General features: G+C 43.7%; 1 protein-coding gene across 1 annotated transcript in view; it reads right to left on the reverse strand.

Annotated features, from left to right (window-relative positions):
• The window catches only part of PKHD1 (PKHD1 ciliary IPT domain containing fibrocystin/polyductin), a 340,735-nt gene that overhangs the window by 299,044 nt on the left and 17,037 nt on the right, over window positions 1–24,654 (reverse strand). Inside the window, exons 8-27 of the mRNA XM_069974284.1 lie at window positions 20,675–20,753; window positions 20,217–20,291; window positions 19,971–20,035; window positions 18,948–18,987; window positions 18,726–18,796; window positions 16,435–16,536; window positions 14,305–14,394; window positions 13,831–13,969; window positions 11,442–11,556; window positions 10,333–10,608; window positions 9,831–9,920; window positions 9,668–9,752; window positions 6,663–6,805; window positions 5,949–6,079; window positions 5,164–5,333; window positions 4,761–4,899; window positions 4,525–4,679; window positions 2,206–2,390; window positions 1,325–1,447; window positions 980–1,085 (exon numbers count right to left, since the gene is read on the reverse strand). Of these exons, the coding sequence (XP_069830385.1) occupies window positions 980–1,085; window positions 1,325–1,447; window positions 2,206–2,390; window positions 4,525–4,679; window positions 4,761–4,899; window positions 5,164–5,333; window positions 5,949–6,079; window positions 6,663–6,805; window positions 9,668–9,752; window positions 9,831–9,920; window positions 10,333–10,608; window positions 11,442–11,556; window positions 13,831–13,969; window positions 14,305–14,394; window positions 16,435–16,536; window positions 18,726–18,796; window positions 18,948–18,987; window positions 19,971–20,035; window positions 20,217–20,291; window positions 20,675–20,753 (2,379 nt within the window). The remainder of the gene's footprint in view (window positions 1–979; window positions 1,086–1,324; window positions 1,448–2,205; window positions 2,391–4,524; window positions 4,680–4,760; window positions 4,900–5,163; window positions 5,334–5,948; window positions 6,080–6,662; window positions 6,806–9,667; window positions 9,753–9,830; window positions 9,921–10,332; window positions 10,609–11,441; window positions 11,557–13,830; window positions 13,970–14,304; window positions 14,395–16,434; window positions 16,537–18,725; window positions 18,797–18,947; window positions 18,988–19,970; window positions 20,036–20,216; window positions 20,292–20,674; window positions 20,754–24,654) is intronic.

Genomic DNA, 24,654 nt, shown 5'->3' on the forward strand with positions numbered 1-24,654 from the left:
AATTATGTAAGGTTCTTCAAGTAATGTCTATAAGGTAGATATAGTATTGTCTATAGGGTAGATATAGTAATGTCTATAAGGTAGATATAGTAATGTCTATAGGGTAGATATAGTATTGTCTATAGGGTAGATATAGTGTTGTCTATAGGGTAGATATAGTAATGTCTATAGGGTAGATATAGTATTGTCTATAAGGAAGATATAGTATTGTCTATAAGGTAGATATAGTAATGTCTATAAGGTAGATATAGTAATGTCTATAGGGTAGATATAGTGTTGTCTATAGGGTAGATATAGTATTGTCTATAAGGTAGATATAGTATTGTCTATAGGGTAGATATAGTATTGTCTATAAGGTAGATATAGTAATGTCTATAGGGTAGATATAGTAATGTCTATAAGGTAGATATAGTAATGTCTATAGGGTAGATATAGTATTGTCTATAAGGTAGATATAGTATTGTCTATAAGGTAGATATAGTAATGTCTATAAGGTAGATATAGTAATGTCTATAAGGTAGATATAGTAATGTCTATAGGGTAGATATAGTAATGTCTATAAGGTAGATATAGTATTGTCTATAAGGTAGATATAGTATTGTCTATAGGGTAGATATAGTAATGTCTATAAGGTAGATATAGTAATGTCTATAGGGTAGATATAGTATTGTCTATAAGGTAGATATAGTAATGTCTACAAGGAAGATATAGTAATGTCTATAAGGTAGATATAGTAATGTCTATAGGGTAGATATAGTATTGTCTATAGGGTAGATATAGTAATGTCTATAAGGTAGATATAGTAATGTCTATAAGGTAGATATAGTATTGTCTATAAGGTAGATATAGTTTTGTCTATAGGGTAGATATAGTATTGTCTATAAGGTAGATATAGTAATGTCTATAAGGTAGACAATGTATCAGCAATATATTCCATTTTTGTACATAAGAGGTGAAGGAATTGGATTATTAGGCATACCTGCAGTATACTGAATATCCCTTACTACAGGAGTTACATTCAGAAGATGCTGGAAAGAGCAAGAGCCTGAGCATTGGGCTGGGATATCATTCACATGAACAATGACCTGTGGGGAGAAGATCATTTAGACAAACATCATAAAGTGACCTAAAGAAAAGGTTAAGAGAATCATCCATGAGGAGACTATAGTGTGTCAGCATATAGATAACAAGGCCTCAGCACTACGGTATTAAATCACCAGAAAACCAAGGATAACATACAAATTCTGACCAATTACACTCTAGACTCTGCTACATCTACCAGAAAGGGTTAAGAAACATATTGGAATTGGATGGTGTTGTTGACCTGAGGCAGGAGGTGTGAAGAGGCGAGCATGTCACCAAATATTGGCCATATAAACACCCCACCATCATAGACGACCCTGGTTAGGATAGAAGGTTGGAGGCCTGTAAGATTCTCGGCATAGACCTGTGTGTAAAGAAGGAGAACAATAATAAGGTGTAAATCTCTAACAGTCCCCATCTACTGTAAGTCATGTATAATTGTGATATATGGGAGATGAGCATTAAAGGGGTAGTTCAGCAAAATAAAAAAGTCTTCCAGTACTTATTAGCTGCTTTATGTCCTGCAAGGTTGGTATTCTTTCCAGTCTGGAGAGCAGGAGAGGTTTTCTATGGGAATTTGTCCATTTCAGAAACTGTGTCAGACTGGAAAGAATACACCACTTCCTGCTGGACATACAGCAGCTGATAAGTACTGGAAGGCTTTTATTCATAGAAGTAAATTATAAATCTCTGACACTTTCCGGGACCAGTTGATTTGAAAGAAAAGCATTTTTGCTAAACGACCCTTTGAAAACTAAAATCAGGATTGGTAAATAAGCCTCCCCAGAAGAAGCTTTACATCAAAACATGTCGGGGGCATGCTTTAGTGGTTGGCATACTTTTCCACCTTATTGATAATCAGGATATTATGTTCCCTCTACCCCAGGTCTATATTATTTAACCATTATACTACCATTCCCTTTTTTTATAATTAAACGGCCATATTACTTTTACGATAATGGACCCATAGGTCTTTCTCTGCCAACAATCTTCTATGTTTCTATGTAACAACAATGGACCCAAAAGCCAACCCCACTAACCCAACCATGCAGACCACCTAATATAAATATGTAAAAGTAATCAAGCCATACAAAGCTATAGTATACCCTTACATAAACCTACCTGAAGGAAATTCGGAAGATCTCCAGTCATATTTTTCCATGTCAATGTCCAAACTATTTTGTTGCAAGAGTTTACATCCTTGGTGATGGTGAAGTCGCTGGCACTGATGTAAGGTCGAGTGAGGTCATCGGTATTGCTGATAAGTAATTCTCGCAGGTGTTTGGAGGAGACGTGGACTGGAATTCCTACAAACCATAACCTTAACTTACAACTCAAACACATCATAGTAAAGCAGCAGGTTTCTGAATGGTTCTAAGAGTCTGTTCTAGAAAGATTCTCCTAGCTTGCTTATAGTTAAAGGGGGTAGTGCAGCTTTTTTCTTTTTCTGCTTAATTAACACACATTACAAAGTTATATATTTTCTATGTATGTCTATGTTTTTTTTGTTTTTTTTTTTGGGGGGGGGGGGTGCCGCAAGGGGTACTCCAGCGAAAAGCCTTTTCCCAGTAATTGAAATACAGTAAAAAGTTATATAACTTTGTAATATGCTTCAATCACCTATATGCTCCCCTTCCTTATCTTTCCCCCCCTAAATCCCCTATCAGGAAGTGAAGTAAACTCATTCTTACCCAATGACTGTTGACCCCAGGCTGCTCTGTGGAAGCCATTTTGTGACAATGACATCATCAAGAGGAAGGCGGGTCTAAGCCCTGTTAAGCCAGCCTCCCTTTGTCAGATGACTCAGGTTGCTCAGCTCGGATTGGCTGAGCAAGCTGTAAGCCATCTAACAGTTTAATGGAGTCAGACATCACAGGAGACAAAGTGCATCATGGGAAACCCCAAACCAGGAAGTGAAGAAAAAATGAAGACACCAACTGGAGCTTCAGGGACCTGCAAACAGCGGGAAATTCAAACGAAGACAGACTCTGGAGGGATGATAAGTGAGAAAACTATGGTTATGATTGATCATTGTTTTTTTTGTTTTTTTTTTATCAGCACCGGAGTACCCCTTTAATGTCTTTATTTACCACTAGAAGACCATACTATATTATAGATTTGTTTAGCCACAATAATGCTTAAAGTGACACTGTCACCCCCTTTTGTGCATTCTGACATCTCTACACAGGTGTAAAGGGTAAATTTAGCAGTTTTCACACCTTATTTTATATCATACCTCATGTTGCTTGTTTAAGTAAAAAGCAATCTTTTATGAACTGCAGATTGTGTTAAGTGGGCGGGGCCTCGTGGCAGTAGCGCCATATAGCCCCGCCCATAATGCCACCATTGGCCCCGCCCCCTTGGCGGCCATTGGTGGGCCGACCTAGAAGGGGTGAGGCCTAGACCTTTAGGCCAGCCTGTTCCAATGGTTGGTGAGGGGGCGGGGCCAACAGTGACGTTGTGGGCGGGACTAAGTGGCACTAAGGCCCGCCCACTTAACATAATCTGCAGTTGATAAAAGATGACTTTTTACTTGAACAAGCACCATAACGTATGATATAAAATAAGGTATGAAAACCGCTAAATTTACCCATTACACCTGTGTAGAGATGTCAGAATGCACAAAGGGGGTGACAGTGTCTTTTTAACTGTTTGTTTTTGTAACCTGTTTCCTGAGACCACCCTGGAAGAGCCAGCCAACATTGCTTTTAGACACTTTAGAGAGGGAATCACCTTAGTAAGTTTCATTTTCAGGGGCCACAATGAGTATATTAGCAGATAACCCTCACTCTACCAACCAGTGCTTTTAATAGAGATTAGGTCGGTTACTCCTAAGTCCAGACTACTGTCAGGAATGATATTTTCTTCTGCCTTCCTTCCATCTGCTACTTGCCCGGCCCTACTTCGAAGTTCCCCTTAAGCAAGAAGACAACAAGACGACTTTGGAAACTCAAAGAAACCATAAACATTCCATTGAGAAGAACGCACACTCGAACAGAGGTCAAAATGTTCTAAAGGACACTATTCATATTGAGTTAGCCCTACCCTACTGAACCAGGCTAAATTATCCATCAAGAAGACAGGACTCTCTGAGCACCCATTACATGCACTTGGGTGCCCTGGGATGACCTCTATGTTGAAATCAGGTAAAGATCATGTGACCTATTATTCTAGTCATTTAGAGATACAGTGAAAGAGTGCTGTGTGATCTCCCCTTGGCCAATCAGAAAATTATTAGAGAAGGAAGCTTTGGAACACAACGTCCCCTCCTATGCACCCATCAAATGGATATCTGGATGGGTCCACTAGTTACAGGTTTTCCACAAGGTCCTTGAGTAGAACCTTCTGCAAATGAACCTTTTGATCAAGTTGAGTCCTGATTGATCCTTTGGTTGAATATTGAGCATCCTATGACATCCCCTGTATGAAAAAAAATCCTACCTGATATGATAATGCTCGATAAATGGACAGAAAAAGTGCCCCCAATTGGTGGACTTGCTGCTTGTAACCTTGTAACTTCTAGAATTATCTCCTCATCTCGAATTCTTAGCATTTGTACATGGTGCTGATCTCCACTGGATTTTGTTGAAGCTCCACTGGAATTAACAGTATTTCTTTTACTACCATGGTGTGAACTATCAACCATCACTAAGAAAAAAAGAACGAGACAACCTTACCATAACTCTATTAGTGGAAGATTGATACCACAATTGGCAACCAGGACGGTCAGATTGTAGGTTGGGTAACTTCCAGTAACCCTTGTGCTGATGAGATGATGACCTCCAGGCAGTGCCGGTTTAGGATCTATCTGGTGAACTTAACAAGGAAAAACTTTATTTAGCATGCACATAAATACAATATAAACATATGTAAGTAAACTATATCAGTAAAAATATAACCCTCTGTCCGAATTGCTTCAATACAGATATCAAAGTGCACAAAACAAACCAAATGAAGCCCCACTACATTTGTATATACTTAGATACGTTTTAGTTATCATTGCCATGTGGACTATGTATCCTAAGCATTAGAGGGTGAACATTACAAAGTTCTCTAAGGATAGGTGGATGGAACTGGTACCTGTTGTGCTTTCGTTTGTGATGATGATTTCATCAATAAAATACCATCGCTTCTCTTCATTTTCTGTTTGCAGCAGTACAATCTGATCAACATATATGGGTAATTTTCTATGTACATCCTCCAAGGAATCTTGCAGGCATATCCAGAGATTAGTACAGTTAAAATTCCAGCTGTGAAAAAGGATTCAGTTAATTGAAGAGAAACAGAACATACCAGCCCCAGGCCTATAGTCCACTGCATTGGTCTATAGGCCTGGGGCCAAATAGGATCTTGGTGCCACATTCACAATGTTTACAGCCACGTTAACAATCATTATGTTTACCTTATCATTTCCTACTTTCTGCCCAGTAATCCAATGGTTTTTTTCTGACTGCTTTCGTAGAGTCTTGGGGACTAGAACAGTACCACATGCACATCCAGTCACTGATTGGCTGAGCAGGCTAAATCCCACCCACTTGTGACATTTCAGCAGGGTCGTGACATACCCGGAACCCGGGAAAGGATGACCCCCGGTAGGCTATGGGAACCCAGTCATGCGGCACAACGCAGGGACAGGTAGGTTTGGTGTCTTTTTTTATCCACCCCCTGCCTGTAATGATTTTTGCCCCCCACCGGACTACTCCTTTAAGTAGCCTTAAACTCCTATGTCCTGAAGCAAAATTTGTGCCCGTGGCTCCCAACCCTCACATGGGCCCTTTTCAGAACATACATCTATACATGCATAACAAAAATGTTTACTTTTCCTTGAAGCTAAAGAGAGTAGTTTTCACCTGGACATTTCTTACCTTTCTGAGTTGTTTTCATTAAATTTCCATCGACAGGTTAGATTTTTTGTTACCACAGTTGGAAAACTGTTATAATACGTCAAAGAGACCAACAAGTAGTCATCCAAATATCCCTTATATGCAAAACACACCTGTTGGGGATGAATCAATACAATAATATTTAATGGCCCATGCTTAAAAAATAAAGTTCCTTAGGGGCGGAACATGACTCAAAGATTCTTTATTTGGTGTTCTTTCAATGTTTGTGATGCTCCGCCCCCTCAGAACCTGCAGAAGTGTCAAAATCAAGACACTTGTGAACTTAAAGGGGCTATCCAGTGCTACAAAACATGGCCATTATCTTTCAGAGACAGCATCACCCTTGTCTCCAGTTTGGGTGCAGGTTTTGTAACTTAGTTCCATTCAAGTGAATGGAGCTTAACTGCAAACCACACCTGAAGACAAGAGTAGTGCTGTCTCTGGGAGAAAGTGGCCATGTTTTTGTAATGCTGAATAACCTCTTTAACTTAATGTCTAGCCATAGGAGGCTAGGCTAGCAACTTGAAGTTTTGATCTGGATGTTAGGAAGCCTACTTACTATTTCTCCTTATGTTCTGGCCTTGCAGTGATATGTTGCCAACATTTTTTTTTCTGAAACATTAATTTACGCCCCCTCTAACATCTAGTTCTAATATCCACTAAAACCCACCCCTGAGTAAATCTCTATCTACTTACATGGTGGTACTTGCTTAATTCATATCTGGTTTGCAAGGCTTGAGAATCTTGCAGAATATACTTCGGCATGAAGATACTGTATCTCCCACAATATGGCTCCACCCATGAGGTCCGTTCTCCTCCTGTATTAAATATATTTTTCCCTAAAAGGCACCAACATTACAGTATAAGTATAAGCCCCCCGTGGTAATGCTGCATTCTTTTACCACCATACCTAATATACTTTGTGCTTTGTGCTTTTATTCCTCAACATATCAAGATGCTGTCAGTGAATGGTGTCAGAGAGATCACCCTGCTAGTGCAAAATTAGTTTTTGTTTTTTTTTTATTACCACTTGTAGTCTTTGGTTCCCTGATTGAAAAGAGAAGTCCGGCGACTTATAAAATTGTGGAAATTAATTACAAGTACAAACTTACCTCTTCCCATGCCCGTGATGAGGGGCAGGACCGGCCTCAGGACATACGCAGGAAGGCATTTTCCCCTGAGCTGTGATGACATCATGACATCCCGCCCCAGTCTCTGACTGGCTGAGCGGCCAGTCCATCAGCCAGGTCGTGATGTGTCAGCTCTGGAGATTCTGAAGCCCGGAGGGGGTTCTGAAGCTGGTCCTGCTGTGGTGCACCACCAGTATGGAGGACGATCAGTCACTTGCCAGATAGTGAAGTGTGACTCCACTACAGTAGTGATTGGTCGGGGAATAGCTCAACCAGGTGTAATGTTGTGACGCCAGTGCCGGTTAGGCACACAGGTATGGTGGCACACCTGCTCTTATTTGAGATAGGCTGGCTATACCCTTTCCCCTGTGGCCGGTAACCTGCCGGGTTGTCTGGGGGTCCCTTGGGCGCTTATCACGGTGGTCCGGAGTGGAGTTATGACCCACTGGGACTATTGGGACCGCCACCCACAGAAAGGTGAGATGACCCAAGGAAGATGCAATGGCTGTGTAGGTGCTTAGCAAATAACCAGTTAAAATAAATAAACTCTTCTTTACTGCAGGAAGGCTTAATACGGTGATATACAGTAGGATCCTGACTTGATAATTTAGTTTAATCTTGAGTGACACAACCTGTGCTGAGAGCTCAAGGAGAGGTACAGGCGTGCTGACTGAGTTGCGAGCTGAGAGGTAGGAAAAGGTTTAGAGAAGTAGAGAGGAGGTTGTCGAGAGTGTGCCAATCCAATGTAGTACTGTGCTCTGCCGGAACTTTAAAGGAGAATAAGTAGAATACTTAAGTAGAGAGAATACTTGTGCCCGTGTTTTGACTCTTTGGTCTTTGCACCACCTATTGCCCACCAGTGTCGGGCGACCCATCCTAAAAGGTGACACAAGCCCCAGACCTTGTTACCTGGGATGAGCAGACTGGTCAGAGTTCTCTAATGACACCCGCACTGTGAGATAGAGTACGTAGACTTCTAGTAACTTTGCTCTATCTGGATCAATTCCTCTTTCTTCAGGATACTGTCCTGCACTGTCAGACTGGTTCTCTGCATGGGTTCGGGTGATCCAAAACTTGTGCGTTCAGCACTGCATAGTGTAAAGAAGTGCTGGTTTTAAGACACAAGTGCTAAGGTGTGTTCGTTCTCTACAGAGACCAACCAGAAGTAACTCCACAGGGGACCTGGCAGAAGCCAGGGCCCTTCTTGGCTACCACAGGGACCATTCTGGCTTGCATCCTTCCTCTACCAAAGCCAAAGTAAGACTCACTAAGGTGAGGCTACATTTCCTCTCCCCATGTGACTTCCTTCAGCGTCTGTAACGTGTGCTGTGAGTGGGTGAGAAGAGAGTGCAAGAGAAAGAGAAAGATAGAGATAGGTAGAGAAGAGAAAGAGCTCTTATTGGTGTACAGTTCCTAAAAACAATAACCCTTTTGTTACATATAGCTGTGCAATACTTAGGTACACAATAAACATACTAGCGACATCTAGTGGCAAAACTTAGATACTACTTCATTACCACATTTACTTTGAAGTACAGACTTTTGCGAGGGGTGTAGAGACAAAAAAAGCACCCGTGATGGGATACCACACTGCCACTCACCGAGGGTATGGGGAGAGGTAAGTTAGTACTTGTTATCAAATTCCCCCCTCTGCCCCTGCCAGATTTTATAAATCGCCGAACTTCTCTTTTAAACACTGGTTTTATTTTGTTGCTAAAGACACAGTTGCCATGATAAAGGGGTTTTTACCATTTGGTTGGCTATCTTCACTTTTCCCTGAATAGTCAGGTGGGTGTGAATTTATTAAAAAATAGAGATTTGATTACTAGGGTCAGGGGGTGTACACATAGGCTGAGAGACTATGAGACAGGTTTTAAGGGTGAATATATTGCTGAAAAAATTATTAATGGGGTGTGTAAAAATGAGGTTGGGGTTGTGAATTAGGCTCGGGGGGTGAATATGTTGCTGAGGGGTGTAAATCAGACACAAGGGGTGTGAATATGAGGCTGGGTGTTAGGAATCAAGCATGGAAGGTTGGGAATATGAGGTTGGGGGTTGGGGGTTGTGAATCAGTGTTATGGTGTGAATTTGAAGCTGGAGGTTGTGAATGATGCTTAGGGGGTGTGAATATGAGGTCAGGGCTTGTGAATCAGGCTTGGGGTTATTCATTTGAGCCTTGGGATTATAAATTGAGACTTAGGGGGTGTAAATAAGAAGTTGATTTGGTGTGAATAAGGCTCATTGAGGGTAAATTTGAGGCTAAGGCTATGTGAATCAGGGTATGTGAAAATGAAGCTGAGGGGGGTTAATCAAGCTTAGGGGTATTAGGCTGAGCAGTCATGGGGAGGTGGGACTATGAGGCTAGGAATAGACTGCCTGACATTAGCATTCTCACCACTTAAAAAAAAAATATAATAATAATAATAACACTTACCTGACTTTTCCCTGACTTATAACAATACTAATAGACCCCCATGATCACATGTTATAGAAGTCAATGAAAAATAACTGTAGAAAGGTGAGAAATAATCACACATCCTTTCCTGACCCCCCACACCATCCATGTCTCACCCTCTTCAAAGCCGCTATACAGAAAGAAATCCTCAGGGGCGTGATCACAGTGAACTGAGAGCATGTCCTCTACGGTGGCCTGTATCTACCAAACCAAGAAGAAAAGGTGAAAGGTAACATATCAGTAACTGTAGTCAGAACTAGAATTGATGGTTGTACTAACCTGGTTGGCCGTGCTGTTTATGTCAACGACTTTACTGGTTGTGTTACCCCAACAAAACCGGACATGTCCAAAGCCGCCAAAAGTCAGATTCTGGAGAATAAAACAATGGCTTCATACAGCATGGCGACAATGTGATGGAATTAGTGATTGAAGAATGTTTGTTACTCTTAGTCTAAGTTCACACTGCGTTTTTGCAAAAAACGTATGAAATGAACGGATGCATTTGTGTGCATCCGTTTTGATCCGTTTTTCCATTGACTTCCATTGTAAAAAAAACTGATCAAAATGGATTCCCCTTTTTTAACGGACACAAAAGTAGTGTCAGCTATGTTTCTGTGTCCGTCAAAAAAAATGGATCCGTTTTGATCCGTTTTTTTTTAAATGGAAGTCAATGGAAAAATGGATCAAAACGGATGCACACAAATGCATTAGTTTTTTCATCCGTTTTTTGCAAAAACATGAAAAAACGCATTGCAAAAACGCAGTGTGAACCTAGCCTTACCTGAATATCAGGAAGCCAGGATGACTGGGCCACAATCTGATGTCTCTCTCTTTGATATGTGTTTACAACGTCTGGGTGCAGCCATGTATTGTGGATCTGAACCCCGAGCTTCATGCTGGAGTTCACTCCTGCTCCATACTGTAACATTTCAATGTAATATTTTTTGCCATGGAAAAGTTCCATTTTGGGGGACTTCTGATTCCAGTGGACATCCCAGTCCAGCTCCCAGTGGTCAGACCAAGTGGTGATGCCATGTGGTATGGAGGCAATTTCAACCTAGGACACAATATAGGGAAATTCTAAATCAGTATAGGATCAGTAATGTAATGTATGTACACAGTGACCCTACCAGCAGAATGGTGAGTGCAGCTCTGGAGTATAATACAGCATGTAACTCAGGATCAGTACAGGATCAGTAATGTAATGCATGTACACAGTGACCCCACCAGCAGAATAGTGAGTGCAGCAGTGACTCCACCAGCAGAATAGTGAGTGCAGCTCTGGAGTATAATACAGGATGTCACTCAGGATCAGTACAGGATCAGTAATGTAATGTATGTACACAGTGACCCCACCAGCAGAATAGCGAGTGCAGCTCTGGAGAATAATACAGGATGTCACTCAGGATCAGTACAGGATAAGTAATGTAATGTATGTACACAGTGACCCCACCAGCAGAATAGTGAGTGCAGCTCTGGAGAATAATACAGGATGTCACTCAGGATCAGTAAAGGATAAGTAATGTAATGTATGTACACAGTGACCCCACCAGCAGAATAGTGAGTGCAGCTCTGGAGCATAATACAGGATGTCACTCAGGATCAGTACAGGATCAGTAATGTAATGTATGTACACAGTGACCTCACCAGCAGAATAGTGAGTGCAGCTCTGGAGCATAATACAGGATGTCACTCAGGATCAGTACAGGATCAGTAATGTAATGTATGTACACAGTAACTCTTCTCTTTGTGTAGAATCATTCTATACAGTACATGTAAATTATAAAATCATGTTGTAAGTAAATATCACACACTTTATTAGTGCCCCGGGTTTGATGACATCATCAGACTGCAGAAAAAAAAACAATTTTATAGTTGCTCCTATGTTACCTTAGTTTCCTCTTCCTGTGATGGACTTATGTAGAGCCGGGCTTCACTGTCTGATTGTATCCAGAACGTGTAGTTGTTGGTGGTCGGAGATACAAAGAAACCACTTAATCTGGCTCTGTGTATAGAATGTAGATTATATATGAACAGAGAGGCTGTATATACTCTTAGGCCGGGGTCACACTGTGTATGACACCAGCCGTTCTGTGACACTTTCTGCAACTACGGCCGGTATTAATTGAATAAATGCGTTGTGTGAACTTAGCCTTAGGGGGACATTTACTAATAAGTATTGGATTAGGTGTGTGCTCTATCCACCAACACGTTTTATATCAATTCAAGGATTTGCCGATTTGCAACAATGACCGTGATTAATAGAAAATTTATGTTGCACTACAGTCAAAATCCCGGCTGGAGTGTATACACATAGTACACTCCGGCCAGGATCCTTGGCGGCCACAGAAATATTCATCGAACAGCGGCCGCACAGAACTGTCAGTTCACACAATGGAAAGTTTTTGTTTGTTTGTTTTTTCAATTGACCTGGTTTTAATTTTAAGCTATGTTCACACAACGTACTATTTTTTTTTTTTAAAGAATGGCCGTTGTTTTTCATTAAAACATCAACCATTATTTTCATACTGTAATGATATGCATTAAAGTCAATAGAACAACAGCCGTTGTGTGAAAACAACAGCCATTGTTCCATTGACCTCAATGATTATCATTGCAGTATAAAAAGAAAGGCCGTTTATTCCATGAATAGTACGAAGTTGTGTGAACATAGCCATAATTTGAAATATCCTAAGATTCAACTGGGTTCCATCTCCAATAAGAGAAGAAAAGGTTTAGTCCCAAGCTTCGAAGGAAGACTTCTTTACTGTAGGAAGGCTTCTTTACTGTAAAAGCATTACAGCTGGACTGAATAATGTACTGGCGAAAATAACATATAAAGGTCTTATTCAGTGGCGGTCTTTGGCACCAAGCACCCCAAGCGATTGCTTGGGGTCCCCAACATTCAGGGGGGCCCCCATGCCCCGCTCTTGTGCTCAAGACCGCTGGACAGGGCTGCTGCCATCTGAACTGTAACTATGAGCACTCATAGTTACATGCAGCAGCACTGACAGGGCGGGAGACATTGGCTCCCTTCCTGTCAGTCACTCTTGTGGCCGCAGGAAGGGTTTTCCCTGCGGTCACAAGTGGCAGCTTTGTCCTTATGGTGCCGTCACTCCAGTGACATTACTGGAGCATCGGCGCCAGGGCAAGGGGAGTGCGGCCTCTTGTGATCGCAGGGAAAACCCTTCCTGCGGCCACAAGAGTGATGAGAAGAGGAGACGCCCGGACCCAGGTGAGTATAAGTGTTTGTTTTATTGTGTTATATAACATATGGGAGGGGGAGCCCACAGGGGTCTGTTTAACTGGGGGAGCGCACATCGGGGGTCTATATAAATGGGGGGAGCACACAGGGGGGCTATATAATAGGGGGAACACACAGGGGGGCTATAGACTAATGGGGCTTCACAGAGGGGTCTATATACTACTAGGGGGCAGCACGCAGGGGGTCTATGTACTACTTGGGGCAGCAGAATGGGGTCTATATACAACTTGGAGAGCACACAGGAGGTCTATATCCAAGTGGGGGAGCACACAGGGGGGCTATATAATACTGGGGGAGCACACAGGGGTCTATATACTACTGGTGGGGCACACAGGGGGTCTATATTCTACTGGTGGAACATACAGGGGGTCTATATACTACTTGTGAGGCACACAGGTGGTCTATATATAACTGGGGGAGCACACAGGGGTCTGTAAACTACTGGGGCAGCACACAAGAGGGCTATATAATACTGGTGGGGCACACAGGGGGTCTATATACTACTGGGAGAACCACACAGGGGGTTTATATACTACTGGAGGAGCACACAGGAGTCTATATCCAAGTGGGGGAGCACACAGGAGGTCTATATCCAAGTGGGAGAGCACACAGGGGGGCTAAATACCCCTGAGGGAGCACACAGGGGCCTATATACTAGTAAGGGAGCACACAGGGGGTATATAAAACTGGGGGCAGCACACAGGGGGTCTATATACAACTGGGGCAGCACACATGAGGTCTATATACCTCTGGGGGAGCACACGGGGGCTATATATAACTGGGGAAACACACAGGGGTCTATATACTACTGGGGGAAGCAAACAAGGGGTATATACTACTGGGGGCAGGACAAGGGGCATATACTATTGGGGGCAGCACACAAGGGGTATATACTACTGGGGGCAACACACAGCGGTCTATTGTTGTGGAAGGGGGGGCCCCAGACATAACTTCGCTTGGGGCCCCAGAAATGCCAAGACCGCCCCTGGTCTTATTACATCACATATTATGTACCTGAATGGCCGACCTGGCACTAAAAAGACATCTGATGGGGAGCTGGCATTGAGGACTATTGAACGTTGCTGAACAGAAAACGTGTCTGTATCTGTAGTATGTGATCCAACCCACATCTCATAGAGAAGTCCTCTGTTACCTGCAGCAAGACACAGGATATACTAAATATTACAGCAATAATAAAAGGTAAATTTATTGCACAATTATTAAAGGGGTTGTCCACCAAAAATCTTTTTCTTTCAAATCAACTCATTTCAGAAATGTATATAGATTTGTAATTTGCTTCTATTTAAAAATCTCAAGTCTTTCTTCTCTACAAACCCCCAGGGCCTGGTTGCACCTGCTTCCATATGACACTCTGTCCACAATACTCTACACCAGAAGCCAGTTTATATGTTTTTTTACTATTCATGCTCTTTTTTGTATGTTTAACAATCACTCATATAGGGAAAAAAAAGTACAACCACGCATTACCTGGATATGGAGCGTTACCGTATTGTCCGTAAGGGCCGGTCGTACACACTAGGATTTGTGGGGACTGGGATTTGATCTTGCAGACGTTTCCTGTTATATTAAACAGACATAAAAACTGTACATTTTCAGAAATATAAAAATGGTAGCAATGGTATTAAGAGGACAACTCATGTCTGTATGACCTATATGGACAATATTAGGGATCTTACAGACTGGGTCCCTCTGTATTAGTCAGAGCTGCTAAGTAAGAATCCTTCCTACTTTGTTCTATACAGTCATCCATTGATTTATTTGGGCACCATGAGACACATCATGGCGCAGTGTCTCCCAGTGATATCAGCTGATGTGGGCCACCTTAGCACACAGAGAGACAGAGGAAGCAGCAATTGCTTCAAACATCAGGACTAAAGACATGTTATGTGTGTGTTCACACAGTCAGGTTTTTAGATGCAGTTTTTGAAACTGAAGCAAAGGAAGAATTTCAGAAGAAAAAAACTTGTTTATGATCTATGAACTATGGGAACACCCTAACCTGTGGAGGCTGCGTTCGCACGTTCAGGTATTTAATTGCAAATGAATGGAGGAACGCGCACAAAGGAGAGATTAAGGGTGCAGTCACACGTTCCGTAAGTATAGTTAGTGCACGGACAATGTGCTATGGACCCGAATTCAGGACTCCCACCATCAAGCTTTAAAGAGACACACTTTAAAGAGACTCTGTCAGCAGGTCTGTGCCGTCCTATCTATGGGTGGCATAAACTAGTGAATGAGAAGCTGAACAGAATAATGTATCACTTATGTCTGTGCAGCTGATCCAGAGTTATTCTCTTGAATAACATGGACAATAAGTAGTCCTCTCCTTTATGTGCATGAGCCCAGTAGTCCTGGATATTCATGAGGCAGAAAACTCCGCCCACCAGCTGCTGATTGGCAGTTATCTATCCATGCGGTGTATAGGCAGACAACTGTCAATCAGCAGCTGGAGGGCGGAGGGAGGGGTGTAGCAAGAATCCTATTCTCCTGCATATTAGTAGAACTGCTGAACAGAATGATGTAAGTAATGCACCGATCTGTACAGCATTACTGTGACTTGTTTATGCTGCCCTCCTTTAAGGTAAAATTAACCTAGTGACAGATTCCCTTTAAATCTTTGCGGAACTGTACTGACAAGACAGTAGCAGTAGACGGTAGATTTTAATTTTTAGAGAGAATGATGACATCAGTAGTTTCCGCAATCCATTCTGCAGCACATTGTCCATAACCATGCACACAATGTGTAAATGACCTCTAAGACTTGTCCTTTAATGACTGTACAAACGATGCTGCAATAGTTCGTGTGGCGTGACTGTGCGACTTAAGGCCCTATTAAACGGAATGATTATCGGCCGATATCGGCCGCTACGGACGATAATCGTCCCGTGGAATAGAGTGCAACGATCAGCCGACATTGTTCATGTTGGCTGATTGTTGCAGTCGCTTGTTTTTCAACATGTTGAAAAACAAGCGACTGATATAGCAGCCATCTGCTGCCGCCGCTCCGTTGAGTAGGAGCATCGGCAGCAGACGCTGCTGTATCCTATGGGCTGCCCGGACGATTAGTGATCACCCGGGCAGCTCCCCCGCAGCTCCCTGCCCTCCCGCACTCACCCGCTCACTGCTGCGTGGAATGGCGGCGTCAGCGAGCGGGGAACGAGCAGCAAACAAGCGCTGACAGCGCTCGTTTGCTCCTCTATGACGACCCGTGGAATAGGGTCATTATGCCTTTTAAAGGCAATGCAAATGAGAGCTGATCTTGATGATCAGGACTCATTTGCGGCCGCGCATGGATAAAGATTGCATGGTGTCATTGGGACCTTTATTCTTGCTAGAAATACAGTACATGACTCAATAACGAACTGGGGGATAACACTATCCAATCAGAGCTGCCCAGTGTGTAGGGATACGGCCACAACTAATAACATCCACTTGGTTATTAAGTCATAGATTTCTATTAAGAATAACATCAAATAAGAATAGGTGATCCAGAAATATTATTTCAAGGGCATTGCATGTATTTGCTAAAACAAACTGTTTGGGAATGGTGACAGGTCCCCTTTAACAGTTTATAGCTGAAAATTCACATTTGTTTACCTGCAATACTGACTTTTACTGAGTCCATAAAGAAGTCTCCTGTGATGGTGATGTCTGTTCCTCCCCCGATACTTCCTATATCTGGATATATGGATCTTATATCTACAATAGAAACATGACATTGATCCAGTATGTTACTTCTTAACTAGAGATGAGCGAACCTCGAGCATGCTTGAGTCCATCCGAACCCGAACTTTCGGTATTTAATTAGCGGTGGCTGCTGAACTTGGATAAAGCTCTAAAGGGGTGCTCCGACGGGGGGCACTTTTTTGGGGGGACCGGGGAGGAGGTGGCTGAAATAAAAGACGCTCACTTACCTCCCCGGTTCCAGCGGCGGGTCCCGCATCATGGCGCTCCGGTCCCCGGTTCCCGGCCGCTTCCGGGTGTCTGACGCCGCCCGAGACGCTACGTCTCAGGGCCGCTCAGCCACTCAGTGAAGGAGGCGGAATCCGAGCGGACTTCACACGGATCCCGCCTCCTTCACTGAGTGGCTGAGCGGACCTGAGACGTCACGTCTCGGGCCCATGTCAGACACCCGGAAGTGGCCGGGAACCGGGGACCGGAGCGCTGTGATGCGGGACCCGCCGCTGGAACCGGGGAGGTAAGTGAACGTCTTTTATTTCATCCACCTCCTCCCCGGTCCCTCCAAAAAAGTGCCCCCACGCTGGAGCACCCCTTAAGGTTGTCTGGAAAACATGGATACAGCCAATGACTATATCCATGTTTTCCACATAGCCTTAGGGCTTTATCCAACTTCAGCAGCCACCGCTAATCAAATGCCGAACGATCGGGTTCGGATGGACTTGAGCATGCTCCAGGTTCGCTCATCTCTATAATCTTAACCAATGAAATACACCGAAGCTGGGGTCAAGTAAGGCTACATTCACATGTTGTGTGGATCCACAATGATGGACAAATTTAGAGCCCATTGATTTCTTTTGGACTTTTCACACTGTCCATAGATTAACAGGTCCATAATCCATGTTTTACAGATCTGCAAAAAATTACTGACAAGCTCTACTACGGACCAAAATTGGCAGATTGTCCCACAGAAGTCTATGGAAACTTCTGTAATTTTTGTGGATAAAACATCCGTAACATTCGCAAATCTGTTAAAGAGATGGATTAATAATCATTTTAAAAGCCTTTCACCTGTTTAACTACTGTGTTTCCCCGAAAATAAGAAAGTGTATTAATTTTTGCTACCAAAGAAGAAGAATTCACACTTGTTGTTAAACAACAACAAAAAAACATTTATTATAAACTGTACAATAGTTGTGATCACAAACCTGCAAAACCAGTCAACCAGTCAAGCCAGAGTTTGGATAGAGTGCCAGTGCATATACCACTATTAGGCTGGGTTCACACTACATTTTTGCATTCCTTTTTTTTTCATCTGTTTTTTTTTTGCTAAAAACCGATGAAAAAAAATGATTCTTTTGAGTGCATCTATTTTGATCCATTTTTCTATCAACTTACATTATAAAAAAAAAAAGGATCAAAATGGATCAATTTTTTTTAAGGTACATAAAAACGTAGTCAACCTCATTTTTTGTGTCCATTAAAAAAACGGATCCTTTTTTTTTATCATAGAAGTCAATGAAAAAACTGATCAAAATGGATGCACACAAATGCATCAGTTTTTTCATCCTTTTTTTTTATCTGTTTTTGCAAAAAAAAAACGGATTGCAAAAACGTAGTGTGAACCCAGCCTTAATTTTCAGCAGACTTGTCGAAGTTTTTTGATTTGGCAGCGTTCTCGAAACCTGAACACTTGCATTTGACTCCCTGCCACCCTTGAGAGTCCTAAAAAACATGGATACAGCCATAGGTCATAAGCTGTATCCATGTTTTGTTAGCAGCCCTAGAGCGGAATCCAACTTCTCCAGCCATTTGGAGTCAAATGCCAAGCGTTCGGAGAACTTTGGCAAACCCGAACAGTTCGGCAAGTCTGGAACACTCAGCGATTCTCTTGATTGCTGGGGATCCCAGAAGTTGGATTCCCTTATCCCTGATGGAATCCAATAAAAACTGGGGGAGATTTATTGTGACATTTTATAGCAAGATCATCATTGTTACCCATGGCAACCAATCACAGGTCAGCTTTCACTTCTCATGTTGCTCTAGTAAAATGAAAGCTGAGCTGTGATTGGTTGCTATGGGCCACTACACTATATTACTTCTATAAGACAACTCGAATAATCTCTGCCATTGGTCTTGTCACACAATTGTCAGGCTTCTTGAGTATGTATAGGATATACTCTTGTCTATATAAGAGAAAGAGACTGTACCTGGGAATGTTTGATATAGGAATAGCTCTTGTTTTGCGCCGACTCTCCAGGCTTCTTTGCTCACTATGGACCTGGGGGAGATCACACAATGACAATAAGACACGACAGATTTTATGACATCCTTACCAACAAAAAGATGGGCCAAATAGATTTGAGATTTAAGGGTCATTGTAAAAAAGCTCCTCTAACAAGTCACCCCCATATTATAATGGATGAACTTACTTTCCTTTGTTGAATATGGAAAATGTGATGTTCTGTGAGCCTGTGAGGAGGGATATAAAAGACTATTAATAAAGAGGTTTTCCAAACTTTACAAGATAAACAATTCCTATATTTTTCCAGAAACAGCGCCCATCTTGTCTACAGGCTGCATCTAGTATTGCAGGTAATTGGGACCTGTAACCAAGCCTGAAAAAATGAAGCATGACTGGCATGAAACAGCTTAGGATGCCCTAAGCCTCTATGCAGTTTCTGTATCCCTCCCTTTCCTGGGTTTATACTTTGTCTGACAATGTAGTTAATAGTCAGATGGGCGTGAAGCTAACTTTAATATTGGGAGTGGCTATCAGGTGATGGGTGTGATTACACAGTCAGGGGGTGTGGTGTTTTACATTGATGGGGGTGTATGCCAAATAACTGTATAATCGGGCTGATCAGCTCAGAGTCACCAAAATAAATTTTCTTTTAAATCAACTGGTACCAAGGATTTGTAATTTACTTCTATATAAAAAACAATCTCGTCTTCCAGTACTTATCTGCTGCTTTGTGTCCTGCAGGAAGTGGTATTATTTCCATTCTGGAGAGCAGGAGAGGTTTTCTATGGGGATTTGCTACTGCTCTGGACAGTTCCTGATATGGACAGAGGTGGCAGCAGAGAGCACTGTGTGAGACTGGAAAGAATACACCACTTCCTGCAGGGCATAAAGCAGCTGATAAGTACTAGAAGACTTTAGATTTTTTTAATAGAGGTAAATTACAAATCTCAAGCACTTGGGACTGGGGCCAGTTGGTTTGAAAGATTAATTTTTTTTTGTGAAAAGCCCCTTTAGGTTTGTGCGCTCATGACTATTCCCTAAACTCTGGCCATGAATATTTCTATACTGACTACACAGAATATGCATACTAGAAAAAAACATTTATTATGAAATCCATAGGAAGGAGTGGTAAGATAATGTGAAACTCTTAATGGAGAATGTAAAAAAAAATTTCGCCATACTTTGGATACTCATGTGGGTGACTACTCACCTATGTAATTGCCCTTTGTCTTACACCGGAGGCTTCCGATGTCTCCTTTGACATGTATGGGGTAACTACGAAAAGAAGACAAAGTAGTGATGTGTATTTTACACATGGTACCTATCAGTATGCAGTAAGTTCCACAGCGCCCTCTAATGGTGGCTGCAAGCAGCTAGAATGCTACATCTTACATTGATGTATATGCAGGGGGTTTAGTGCTCTAGCACGTTCCTATAATTCCAGTGACTAACTTACATGCTTTGAGAGATCGTATCAACCAATGTGCAAACTGAGCTCCATCTCTCCTGGTCAGATGTCAGAATTATAGGACTGTATAATAAATAAGAACAGATGTAGCAGAGTTAACAGGAGAAAAGTCACCTCCAAGTAAATCATATATAATGTGTGCCCCATCCTGAGGTATTGTGGAAGTAACACAAAATTAGCCCACTGTTCCTGATATGGACAGAGGTGGCAGCAGAGAGCACTGTGTCAGACTGGAAAGAATACACCACTTCCTTCAGGACATACAGCAGCTGGTAAGTCTGGGAAGACTTGGGATTTTTAAATAAAAGTAATGTGACGATATCATACATCCCAATGATGTCACCAGCTCCATACTATACTAAAGTGATAAATACATTTTGCTGTTGGCATAGGATGTTTTGCCCAATCTTCATTACCACAACCAGTTGTTATCACACAGTACATACCCTTCAATGGAGTCAACATTAAAATCATAGTCTTCATAGTTGCTGGTCATAATCCTCCCAGACAGTTCAATGATGTTCCCTACAGAATACACAGCAATGAAGGAAACATCATGCTACCAAGCTAATAAATAACTTTGGGTCCATGTTGATAATTGTGTATGGTGGAATGAGGCTTTGACTGAGTGATGTCGTGGGAGGGGAGGGGCCTTAGCAGGAACGAATATTCAATAATATTACATTATTTAAAGGGGTATTCCTGAGAAAACAAATCAACTGATGTCAGAAAGTTATATTGACTACTTCTATTAAAAAAAAATTCAATCAGCAGCTGTATGTCCTGCAGGACAAGTGGTGTATTCTTTCCAGTCTGACACAGTGCTCTCTACTGCCACCTCTGTCCATGTCAGGAACTGTACAGAGCAGCAGCAAATCCCCAAAGAAAATCTCTCCTGATCTGGACAGTTTCTGACATGGAAAGAGGTGGCAGCAGAGAGCACTGTGTCAGACTGGAAAGAATAAACCACTTCCTGCAGGGCATACAGCAGCTGATAAGCACTGGAAGACTTCAAGGGTTTGGCCACTTTATAGTAAAATTGCTCAGTGTGCATTATTAGTAAGTGTACTCACTGTATATACTGTGTACCTCATAGAGCTAAAATCAGACTCCCCTTCTCCAGGCTGTGCTGCCCTGATTTGTGGTGAGGCTATAAGATGGCGGACATGGAGGAGCATGTGACTATGCTCCGCCCCCAGTGTTCTTGACAGGGGGTAGCCCAGACCATTCCTTTACCTTACAGTAAGAAACCTCCCTTCCCCCCTTCCGCTGGACCAACCCTCTCGTCCCCGAATAAGACACAGAAACCTGCTTGGAAAAAATTGGCCACAGCAGCCATTTTATTAACAAAACAACATACAAAATATTGCACCAAACATTAACTCCAAATATTAAAACTAAATATAGAAATAAATATATATATATACATATCCAACGGCCAAACAAGTAATGTTAGATACGTATATATATATCGAGCCTTCTTAATGTGCAGGGGGTCCTTGGGGCTCCAATTTCCCAACCAATCTGCTCCCCATCAATTTAAACCTCCAGCCGCCCGCTACCGGCTCAAAGGCCCCACACCCTCTATATAAAGCTCAGCAGATGGCTGTATTGACCATAACTATAACTCCGCTCCCCGTGACACCACACTGGCAGGAGCCCAGAACTTCCCCTGATGATACCAGTACATCAGAGGATTGCTACCCATGTACCCCCAAATCAGAATCCAAGACCAACCCCAAGGACCCTCTACACCCGCCACAGCTGCCATGACGAGAGAAACAAAACCCCCCTCCCACATACCCAAACGTACAGGCACCCACGGCCAAAAATAAGGGAGGGTGGGCGGGACTCTTCACACTGCTCTCTCCTCCCGAGTGTTACCATGAGGAGAGAGCCAGTCCCTTAAGTAAACTCTGTCCCCTCCTTGTCCCCTCCCCTAGCAACTCCCGCGTTATACTTCCTTTCTACCAATTTTAACCCCTTCATGGCTGGACACCCCGTCATGGCGGCTTACCGCTCACGAGGGTCGCGTGCAGCCTTTCTTGACAGGGGGTAGCCCAGACCATTCCTTTACCTTACAGTAAGAAACCTCCCTTCCCCCCTTCCGCTGGACCAACCCTCTCGTCCCCGAATAAGACACAGAAACCTGCTTGGAAAAAATTGGCCACAGCAGCCATTTTATTAACAAAACAACATACAAAATATTGCACCAAACATTAACTCCAAATATTAAAACTAAATATAGAAATAAATATATATATATACATATCCAACGGCCAAACAAGTAATGTTAGATACGTATATATATATCGAGCCTTCTTAATGTGCAGGGGGTCCTTGGGGCTCCAATTTCCCAACCAATCTGCTCCCCATCAATTTAAACCTCCAGCCGCCCGCTACCGGCTCAAAGGCCCCACACCCTCTATATAAAGCTCAGCAGATGGCTGTATTGACCATAACTATAACTCCGCTCCCCGTGACACCACACTGGCAGGAGCCCAGAACTTCCCCTGATGATACCAGTACATCAGAGGATTGCTACCCATGTACCCCCAAATCAGAATCCAAGACCAACCCCAAGGACCCTCTACACCCGCCACCACGAACATACCTTGAAACCTCAAGTATGTGAGCCCCCCACCAAGACCAGGGCCCGCTCAATCCCTTCTTGAACTCTCAACGCCCACAAATCGGTGCCCACCGCGTTGAGGTGAACACCATCCCCCAGCCAGTAGTTGCCCTGCCCGGCCTCAAAATCCAGATGCCGCACCACCACACCGCCATTCCGGGCCAAAAAACCTCCAATTGCTCTGTTCACCTTAACTCGGGCCTTGTTCAGACGTTCAACCGACCGAGCCTTCCGCCAGCACTGCCTCGGGACAATATCCGACCACACCACCCGCACGTGCGGCCAAGCCACCCATAAGCGCAGGATATCATAGCGTATATCCCGGATCAATTCCCTGAAAGGACGGCTTCCCAAATCGTTCCCCCCCAAATGGAACACAAGCACATCAGGGGCTCTATCCAACCCCACATACCGCTGGAAGTCTGGCAGCGCCCGGTTCCACAGCATGCCCCCCTTTCCCAACCATCGGAGCACCGCCACATTTCGGGAAAAACCGAGCTGTCGACCATCCGGCGTGACCTCCGCCCTCTGCGCTCCCCGAACCACATAAGAATGGCCCAAAATCCACACTAAAAAGGGGGGACCTGTAACGAGAAGAAAAACACAACATGCCGTGCGTCACTCAACTATAAGCGAAGCCCAGACCACCTAAACCAACTGCGGGCGCACATATGATCTATAGCGCCCCGACTCCCACCGCCCAATCCGCCTAACCACCTCAGCACTGAGGCCCCAGCTCGCTGCCTCGGTCGCCGCCCCGATCCTGAATGAATGAGGAGCAACCCCAAAGAAACCAAACACTTCCGGAAAATGGCAGAAAACTGAAACCTCGACAGGAATGTACCCCCCGCATGGCGCAGCAATGGGCCACCCTGCAAACCTCTAACCTCCAAAAACTCCCGCAAGCACCGCACCGGACAAACCGCCGAACCAGCCACTGCCCCTAGCGCAACCCGACGCCCCCGTCCGTCCTGATCCGTCTTGGAGCGACGAATCCAGAACAACACCCGACCATCCTCAAGCACCACGTCCTCCCGCAACAAGCCTCCCGGCCGACTACCCGACGGAGACACCAACTCACCCACTCTCAAAGCCCCGAAAAAAGCCCACGAAAAAGCCAAACGAAACAAAAGGAACTCTCCCTGCGACCGACAAATCCCCCCCAAGCAGCCCACAATCCTTTCCAACAACGCAAACGAAACAGGCCTTCTCGAGTCCGGGCGCACCTTGCCCCTACGAAAACCCTTCAAAGCCTGCACCACCAAAAACTCCTTCGTGATATCCCGCAACCCTCGCACTTTAAGCCAGAAAACCAACGCTGACATGAAACGATTGACCCTGGCCACCGACCAACCGCCCCCAGCCACGCTACCCAACCAGCCCAACACAGCCAAAGTCCTGTCACCATCAGAGCAAGCACCTCCCCAACCGCACAACCACTCCTCCCAGACCACCCAATCCGCCGAATACGACCTCCATGTAGCAGACGCCAGAGACGACCGAATCAGTCCACCAACCATCAACAGACCAGAGTCCACAGGTGTGGCGGGCACGGGATCCCCTCCTCGTCGGCCTCCGGAGCCAGGGCTCGAAAACGCTCCCACTGCTGGCGAGAAAGAGAGTCGGCAATGTCATTCTTTACTCCTGGCACGTGCACCGCCACCACCCACGCATTCAAAGACAAGCAACTAAGAACCAGATGTCGCAACAGGCGCACTACTGGAGGCGAAGATGCAGATCCAGTGTTCACCGCAGACACCGCAGCCTCATTATCACAGTGAAATCTGACTTTCC

Source organism: Dendropsophus ebraccatus, chromosome 6 (assembly GCF_027789765.1).
Source record: "Dendropsophus ebraccatus isolate aDenEbr1 chromosome 6, aDenEbr1.pat, whole genome shotgun sequence".
In the NCBI taxonomy this organism is placed as follows: domain Eukaryota; kingdom Metazoa; phylum Chordata; class Amphibia; order Anura; family Hylidae; genus Dendropsophus; species Dendropsophus ebraccatus.